A 10,156-nucleotide genomic window follows, 5' to 3' on the forward strand; every position below is an offset into this window, starting at 1 on the left:
AAATATTTTTTAACTAATTTGCTGTCTTTAGACTTGTCTTGCTTCTATGTTTTTATTCTTGCCTCCCTCTGACTCTACCTGAGAGTAACCAGACCTAAGCTAGGACCAGCTCTTTATCTCTACTGGCTTAGTCAAAACTGTCACTGCCATAAAGCTTGTGTCTTTATCAAGAAAACATAACACCACTTGATAATTTTCTGCTATAAATAATTCTACCTACTGGGTATGTAGAATTGCATGATATTTTTTTTAATTCGGTATTAATTTATGTGCCTATAAAATACAAAATACAAGAATGAAACATCCTGAACTTAAGGACTGTGTAGTATGGCTGTGGCAAACTCAAATACCGCTTGATGTAGTTTGTGTTGCGCTTCTTGTGTGTTGAGTGGGCGGCTGTTGGTTGTCTCTCTAGGTGGGGGGTCGGGTCGCGGCACACATGCCACCTGGGACCCAAGACGCCCTATGTACGAGGAACTCTCCCTCCATCCTCCCCCTGGACGACGTATTCCCCCTGGAGGGCCTCATCCACCTCATGGTTCCCAGGACACCCTGAGATCAGGTGAGGTTTGCTGAGTAGTGCATGGGAACGAGAACGGAGGATGAATTTAATAAATCAAGGCTGTATTGTTGCTGCAAACTATGATCTTGTTTTAAGGTAGCATTGTTTCTCATTTCTGTGCAGTTCAGTAATTTGAGTCTGAGAATAATGGTATGTCAGTTTAATCAGTTGTTCTTAATGAATTTTTTTTTTTATCCTGTAACCAATCCAGAAAACACTATATGAAAAAAGAACAGAGAAATGTAAATGACTATTAAAAATATTTATTATTATAAAAATGTTATAATATAAATATATATATATATATATATATATATATATATATATATATATATATATATATATATATATATATATATATATATATATATATATATATATATATATATATATATATATTTGTGGAAAATATTTATATTAAACCAATGTACTAAGCCATTTTTTACTTCTTATTTATAATTTGGGAGGGGGTCTATTCTTGCTGTCTAATTGATCCATCATCATCAGCCACTCAGTGATATGTTAACATTTTATACAAAATTTTTAGTTTGGAGAGCTATTTATAGACTTTGAACATTGATTTTGGTATTAAGTATTCAGAAACGAGATGGCTTAAGTAATGTGTGCAGCACCAGTGAGTTTACCAAAGTTTATAAGTATTTCTACAATACAATTGGACAAGAATTTATTTGATTGTAATATAGTTCCACAGTTTAGGTTATTTAAATTACAGCAGTATCAACTTTCTTATAGTTTGACTGATCGCAGTCATCCCTTTCTATTGTTTGGGCACAGATATATTATGAATGACATTTGGTTGTTTGCCATACATGCTTCGTATTAGTTAATCTTTCAAAATTACTACATACCCTTTTTCTTATATTTACTTTAAACATTTGTCAGTTCTTTCTATCTTTTTCATTCATTTGAATTTTTCAAAATGCATGCAATCATTTGCTGTTTTGCCTGTTTGACAAATTACCTAATGCACAGCATTCTTCAGAAACTATTTGCATCTTGCTGTGGAGCTGTGAGCACTCACAAGTTTTTAAGAGTTGGGAAGCAAGATATTTTATATTATTTTAATTATATCATACCTCAAAATGAGAGGGGAAAAGTATGATTAATGAGCAAAAGATGTATTCAATCACAATAATAACATTGGGAACGTTTTTGAGAACAGTGACACATTAGGGATGTCCTGAATTCATATCCAATAATAATCATGTTTAATTCCTAGGTCAAGCATGTCTCAAGTATTTTGAATGCCGTTATCCTTGAACTTGTCATCAGGGCATAGGGAGAAGCTAGTGTTAATGCCATGATATGTGTCAATATGTTGTATCATATATGGGTGATAGTACAAGTGTTTCCCTGGCTGTCTTGTGTATTAATCCCACTGAATAACCATCTGGTTCCAATGCTAAAGAAGGAAAATAAGCCCCTTCTTCCAAAGAGCAAAAAAATGGTAACTATGACAAGCCCACTGAGGTCAGGTCTGCACCCTGATTTGAATTCCGAACCATGATACTAGCCACAAGAGGCATGCAGTCTGCATGCCTCTTGTGGCAACTAATCCTCATACAATAATAACAAGTGACTAGGACAGTAATTAGATAGATCAAGATAAAACAAAAAAGAAGCTATGATGCATCCTTAAGCAAAATCTAAAAGGTTATAGGAACAATGCTAAAGGAGAAATATAAAAATGGTTCCCCCCCCCACCAATGTAAATACAGTATAACAAAATAACAGACATAGTCAGTATGTCTTTCAAGCAGGAAGGTTTTATTTAACAAATGTACTTAGTTTTTAATGATAAAGCCACAGAGATCTTATAGGAAAGATATAGTTGTGTTGATATGCATTTAGTAATCAGAGGCAATGTATCAGACTTTAGAAATGGTACTACCAGAGTACCACAAAGTTCAGTTCTAGTACCAATAATGTTCATTGTCTATATAAATTGTCCATCAGAGGGGGATACTGAGTTATATGAACATGTTTGCTGATGATGCTAAGCTACTAGGAAATATAAGAGACTTTGATGACTGTCATTCCCCTCATGATGACTTTGACAAAGTAAGTGAATGAAGCAACACTTGGCAGATGTAATTCAATGTCTTAAATGTCACATTATGGAATGTTGAATAGGAGAAAATAGGCTACATCCAACCTGCAAATTATGTGAAAAGACATTAAAGAACTTTGACAAAGAAAGGGATCTAGGGGTGGTTCTGGATAGTAAACTGTCACCAGAGGACCACATAATGGACCTTGTGCAAGGAACCTGTGCTACACTTTCCAAAATATAGAATTGCTTTTAAATACATGGTCAATGAAATACTGTGCTAAAGAAATTATTTACTTTTGTGAGACCAAAATGGGGATATGCATCAGTTGCATGATGCCCATATTTAAAAAAATGGCACAATAAACTGGAAAAGATGCAAAGACATGCTACTAAATGGCTTTTGGAACTGAAAAGCAAGAGCGACAAGGAGAGACTAGAGGTGTGAAATATGCCAAAGCAAGAAAGAAGGAAAAGAGGCACTATGATCACTACATTCAAAATAGTAACAGGACTCAAAATAGACAGACAGGAATTTTTTACCCTTTCAATTTCAACAACAGGAGGTCAAAAATACAAGCTAAAGAAACAAAGGTGCCAAAAAATATAAGAAAGACTCTCAGAAAGCTTTTGATAGTCCCTCACAAAGATTTACACAAGATGAAAGGACAAGCAGGAATATCAGAAAAGGCACAGGACTGGGTACAGGAGTACCTGATGGAGAGGAGACAAAGGGTCTTAGTCAAAGAGGATATATGTCAGACTGGAAAGGAGTGGACAGTGTTCTAATTTATGTTCATGATTTCCCAGAAGGACTGAGGTTGTACGTGTCTATATTTACAGATGATGCAAAGTTGATGAAGGGAACTAAGAACTTAAGAGGACTGAAGGGTGCTACAAGAAGACCTTGACAAACTTCAGGAGTGGGCTGATAATTGACTGCTGGAATTCAGTCCAAACAAGTAGAAAGTGGGTAAGGGAGATAAGAAACTAATTAACTACATAATAATGGGAAAGCAATTACAAGAAATACTAAAAAAAAGACATGGAAAAGACAAGATAATTCCAACACTAACACCAGATGCTCATATGAACAAAAAAACATCAGCATCATATGGAAAGTTAACAAAAATACAAATATCATTTAAGAATCTAAACAAGGTTTCCAAGTCTCATCATCAAAGACTATTACTTAAATATGTAGCACAGTCATGGAGCTGACACCATGTGATGCACAAAAGGAATCCGTCCTAGATTAGTACCTTAGAGGAGAGAAGAATGAGAGAGGATATGATCACTACATACAAGATTCTGATTGAAATAGACAAAGGGGACAAAGGCAGTATATTGAAATCAAAAGGATATAAGACAAAGGAGACCTCAATAAAAGCAGGTCATGCAGTCACGTTGTAGAGATGTAAAAAAGTTCTCGTTCCCCTGTATGGGTGGTTGGTAAGTGGAATGCATTAAAAGAGGCTGTTGAATCAAATTCCATCCACATTTTTAAGGAAAATATGATGAAAACATTAGTGTTGGGAGAGAGAATTAGTGCGCCAGACATAAAAGGCTAGGAAGAGGGGCACTTACAGGAAAGCACATGTGCCTGTCATTCTGAACAACGAGGCCTTGGCTCCCACACTAATCAAAAGCTATTTCATATTTTTTCATAGTAAGAGTTGAGTTGTTATTCAAAGATAACTTTTTCATTCATCTTTAATGCTTTTTTTTATCATCTCTTATTTCATTAACTTTTCATGCATCATTAGTTAAACAAAATAGTACATCATTTTTCTTGAGATAATCTTTATTCATTTTTAAATCAAAATCAATAAATAATAAATAAATCAATAACTATTTTATTTATTAAATATATTTGTTTTTTAAAGAAAGTTACAAAGGAATCTTTTATTTAATAACAAAATATAAATCGGCAAATATTTTACTCTTAGTACTTTGAGGTTAGGAGATACAGTAATTATCACAATAAAATTAGGGGAAAAGATTCTTTATACACACTTAGTTCTATGAGTAAATCCATTATCAATAAAAACAACAGATGAAGATCTACAGAACAGGTTTTAAATACAGTGGAACCACGAATGACGACTTTAATCCGTTTCAGCGCCGTGGTTGTCATGTGAAACTGACGTCATTCAAAACGAAGTTCCCGATTGAAAAGAATGTAAATAGAAATAATCCGTTCTACCATCAAAAAACATCAATATGATATTCGATGTTTTAAATAATGGAGCAGCCTACCTTACATACACTGAACTAACTTTTATGACATTTTTCTTTCTTCAAATTTGTTCAATTTTTTTTTTCATTTTTTATATAGCAAAAGGTTCTTTCGGTGTTTGTCAGGTAGGCTGCTACATGTTAATTAAAAAAAAAATGAAGAATTTTGAAAAAAACAGAACAAATGTCAAAAAGGTTTGTTCGGTGTTCGGCAGATAGGCTGCTCCATGTTTCTTAAATTAAAAAAAAAAATGAAAAATAACAAAAACAGTTGAAACAAATTGAAAAACAGACAAATGTCATAAAGGTTCATTCAGTGTTTGTCGGGTAGATTGCTCCATTATGACAATCTTTCTGTGTTTCAAATGTGTTATATTTGTTTTGTATTTTTCATTTATTTCTCAATATTGGAGCAGTCTACCCAACAAACACTGAACGAACCATTATGGCATTTGTCCATTTTTCAAATTGTTTCATCTTTTTTTATTTTTTTATTTAAGAAACATGGAGCAGCCTACCTGCCGAACACCGAACAAACCTTTTTGACATTTGTTCTGTTTTTCAAAATTCTTCTTTTTTTTTTCATTTTTTTTTTTAAGAAACATGGAGCAGTCTACCTGACAAATACCGAACGAGCCTTTTTGATATTTGTTCTTTCTTTAAAAAAATTAATTTCATTTTTCTACAAAAAAATCAATGCTTTGCAACATCCCACCATCAATAGCATCTTTAAACAAAGAAGAAAAATTTATTTGCATCGTCGGAGACATCCGAGAATGTGCGAGAAACCGCCCGCGACCCCACCATGTGGTGTTGACGTTATTCAAACGAGCGGCTGCCTAACAAGACGAATTGTCGGCGATTGGGGCATTCTTTACCCAGATTGGTCGCCATTTGAGGCAGTCGTCACTCGAGGTTCTACTGTATTAGTTGATCCAACATTGAATGAAAATGTTTTATACTACTCTAAAATCACTGTAATGTGTGTCTGCAGGAAGGCTTCTTTCAAAATTCTGCTAGAAGTTTTTAACACATCGCTTAACATTACCACTTGTCAAAATAAGTTACACTTTTTTTTTTACCAGCTACAATTAATATTTGCAGTGATATTAACTATTTAAGTGTGTTGTAACCAAATAAAAGAGAGATCATCAACCTTCCGTTCTCAGTTCTTCACGTAGGTAAAAATACATAGCACTTGGCCCGCCTGCTAATACGCACTTGAGCATGCTTGATTAACCTGCTTGTGTATTGCATGTACAGTTTAGTTCCTGCTCCACATACAAGTGGTAAGTAAACATTGGCTGTATTAAGAGTTTGCATACTGTGTTAAGTATGATCTAAAGTTAAAATAGAAATACAGTATTTTGATATTTCTTTTGTATGTATGATAAATTGTATATATTGTATATCTACTAAATATTCTGTATTGTAAACTTTTAATATGATAATATGCTGTTACTGGAGTATCTTTGTAAATGACTGTAAACCTGGCTAGATTGAGAATGCAATTGTCTGGTGTGTAAATATTAACCCATAGAATAATCTTAGCTCTTTAGCTATCAATAAGTTTCGTCACTAAAGTAGTTGATTTTCCTGTGCCGTATGTATACTACCTGCTCTAAGACAGTGTTTACCCAATTCACAAGGGACACAGGTTTTGGAAATGTTGAGTTACCAGTGATTGATGCCACAACAACCAGAACAAGCAGCAAAGTCACCTACTAAAAAGTTCTATACTACAGAAATCAAGTTTCAGTACATGTGCTTTTAAGTGGTTTATTTTTATTTGTAATGAAGATTTTTGAAATAGTTAGAAATGTCATTTTTTGTGTGTGTGTTCACCCGTGTTTGTAGAATCAAAGCATCTAAGGATTACCCTCCAACAATAACACCATTAATAATAATAATAATAATAATAATAATGATAATAATAATAATGATAATAATAATAATAATAATAATAATAATGATAGTTAATAATAATAATGCACAAGTAGATCAAAGCACAACAAAGTGGAGTCCAACGAGTGATGGTTTACTATCCATGTCCTGTGACTTGTGACACTTTAACTACAGTTACATAATCAGTACAGTTAAGTATTATTTATATACATTTAGTTAAGAAAGCTGTGCGAGTACAATAAAATGTGATGATAAAATAAATTGCTGTAGAAATGGAGACAAAGTGAATAATGATGAAAGATCTTGATCACCAGATGCCAACAGATACTTGCTAGATACATGTCAACAATTGAACACTTGTCAGTCACCAGACATTGGGTAGTCATCAAACACTGGTTAGTCATCAAACACTAGCTAGTCATCAAACACTAGCTAGTCATCAAACACTAGCTAGTCATCAAACACTAGCTAGTCATCAAACACTTTACAGTCACTAGATACTTCCCAGACACTTGTCAGACTCTCACAAGTCAAGCCTGACCCCAGGCTGGGCTTGGGGAGTAGAACACCCAGAACTCTCTCCTGATAAGATCCAGGTAAGACAATCACCAAACACTTGCCAGTAACTAGACACCTTTCAGTCATCAAACACTTGGCAGCTGACAAATGCTTGCCAGTCACCAAACACTTGCCAATCAAATTTTGCATTAAATTTAAACACTTGCCAGTTGCCAGAAAAGTGTTAATCGTCAGACACTTGTCAGTCTCTAGAAACCTTCCAGTCTCTAGAAAACTTCATCTCTAGACATCTACCACTCACCAGAGACTTGTTTAATTCTATGAACATAATTAAATTTTTATGTATTTGGATCCAAATTTAACTTAGCAATGTAGCCTAAATATGTTGATTTTCCTCAATACATTGCCTAATATAAGTAAAATTAGACATAGCTAAGTTAGTAATTCATGTTGTTAATATATTATATTTATATTATTTAGGGTGAACTAAGTTTGAAAAGTTATTTGAAAATATGCAAAATAGTTCTTGGTGTTAGGCAAGACATTCCTAAGCTTAATTGTACAGTTTTGGCTATTAGATAAAAAACATGTGTACACATCATGACCAAACCACACATCAGAAGATGGAGAAATTACGAAATTTCAGTCCATCCTGGACCATTGTCAAGTCATATGTGAGGAGTTCACACTCGACTTGATTATGGTCCAGGATGGACCTAAACATCATCATTCCCCATCTCCTGATGTGTAGTTTGGTTATCATATCTTTAGCCATGTTATTGTAACTCATCGTCTCCATGCATACACATACATATATTGTACCCACACATACATATATATATATAAAGTTCAAAGTTTTGTCATCAGACAAAAGATGAAAGAAATGAGCTGCAAGACCAGATTGAGAAAACTAAATCTAATGACAAAAAAGAAGATAAGAGGCAGTATCATCACAAAATACAAGATACTAAGGGTAATAGACATAGAGCACCAGCACGAGGGGGCACATTTGAAAGTGAAAAGCACAGACGAGCCAGAAAAATGTAAGCAAATGCTCATAAAGAGTGAGTGGTAAATAGGTCAAATGAACTGGAACCACTATGCACAGCTTAAAGAGCACGTTTGGCTAGTGTACTAGAGAGTTGAGATATAAACACACCAGTTATAATAGCTGTAAGGTGCGGGTTTAGAACTGATATGCCTTTCCTATAGGTAAGCACGACAAAATAATCATACAATTAGGTGTAGATAATATTTGTTTTATAATATAAAAGTTTTATAATCAAATTATTTAAGTATATAAGGCTATAAGAAACAATTGAAACTAAAACTGATGTGAGGTTTAAATTTGTGTTAAAACTTGTAAGCAAATAAATATTGTATAAATTTAACATTGTTTGCATGTAGAGATGAAAGGTTTAATATAATAGCTCTTATTATATAAAATATTTAAAAATGTTTATAAATGCAGCATTAATTTCTATAATGGCAGTTCAGGATGGGTATTATTGCACTGTGTATTTCACAATATTTGTGTAGTTAATATGGCTGATGAATGTACAAATTGGAAATTTGTATTGATCAGTGACAGAAATTTTGTTTGATCATTTATTTGTGTAATTCATATTGCCTTCCTTTTTTTCTCTTTTTTTCTCCTCTTATTGTCTTCCTATATGTATCTTTCTTCTCATTGTCTTCGTATATGTATCTTCTCATTGGCTTCCTATGTATCTCTCTTTTTGTCACTGTCTTCTTATGGAACTTTTTCCTCATTGTCTTCCTACATGTTCCTTTTTTTTTGTTTCTTCCTGTGTAAACAGTATCTTGTTTCTCATTGTCTTCCTATGAATATGTACTTCCTTCATAACTTAATTTCAGTTCCTACTTACAAAAAGTATCAGGATCCTATTTTTTTCCAAATACCTTTTCCTAGTCACTTTAGAAAGTATCTTTTGATAATTACTGTACTGATTGGTCAAAAACACAGTTTTCTGTGAACTGTATTGCTTAATTTGTTTTATGACATTAATTTATGTTTGAATTAGTTGACGACTTGAAAACGTTTAATTGTGTACTTTAAATGTAAAATTTTAAGTTGAAAACCATATATTCATTATTAAAGAAAAAATTGATATCCATCAGATATCAGCAAGGATATTTTCAGTCATAATTGGTAAAGCTAATAATGTTTTAATTCTATATGAGAAAGTTGTAAAAAGTTTGTAATAACATTTTTTAGTTTATATATGCTGTAAACATAGTCTTTAACAGTAATTCAAACATAAGTTAGCCTCAGACATAATTCTGGTTGATAAATTCTTTATATTTTTTCTTAATTATTTTTGGAAACTTCAATCATACTTTTGGTTTTAGTAATAAACTCAAATATTTAGGTGGAGATGACGAAATCTGTCCATACGCAACTTTCCACCTCCTTGGATTCCGTGAGGAAATGGACCCCCAACAGGCCGGTAACAACTTCCAGACCTTCCCTTACCAGAATGGTCATGGGTCTCAGCAAAACTTTGTCAACTCTCCTGCTTCTAGGAGTATGGTAAGTGAATTGTTTGTATGGTTCATTGACTGTGTGGGAATGTTCGGTTTTAGGTATGACTTTTGGGGATGAAATGATTTTAATTTTAGCCTCTTTTGTGTACTAAACAAATTAAAAGTTAGCATTAGATAATGATGGCTCATATTTAGTTTTAGTATATACACTTATCAACATAATGCCTTTTTGTTATGGAACAAGAGAGGCTAACACCTTTGTGCAACTTTCCCTTTAGTTCTGGTGGATTTATATATATGTTCAGAACTATACTGCCAGTTATTTGCATGAATATATTGTTATAGTGCAGTAT

At 33.3% G+C, this 10,156-nt stretch overlaps 1 protein-coding gene across 1 annotated transcript in view; it reads left to right on the forward strand.

The window, feature by feature from the left end:
* Positions 1–10,156, forward strand: part of Dscam1 (Down syndrome cell adhesion molecule 1) — a 659,150-nt gene that overhangs the window by 598,737 nt on the left and 50,257 nt on the right. Inside the window, exons 32-33 of the mRNA XM_069321167.1 lie at positions 416–562; positions 9,689–9,849. Coding sequence (XP_069177268.1) covers positions 416–562; positions 9,689–9,849 — 308 coding nt within the window. The remainder of the gene's footprint in view (positions 1–415; positions 563–9,688; positions 9,850–10,156) is intronic.

This window comes from Procambarus clarkii, chromosome 9 (genome assembly GCF_040958095.1).
Source record: "Procambarus clarkii isolate CNS0578487 chromosome 9, FALCON_Pclarkii_2.0, whole genome shotgun sequence".
NCBI classification, from domain to species: domain Eukaryota; kingdom Metazoa; phylum Arthropoda; class Malacostraca; order Decapoda; family Cambaridae; genus Procambarus; species Procambarus clarkii.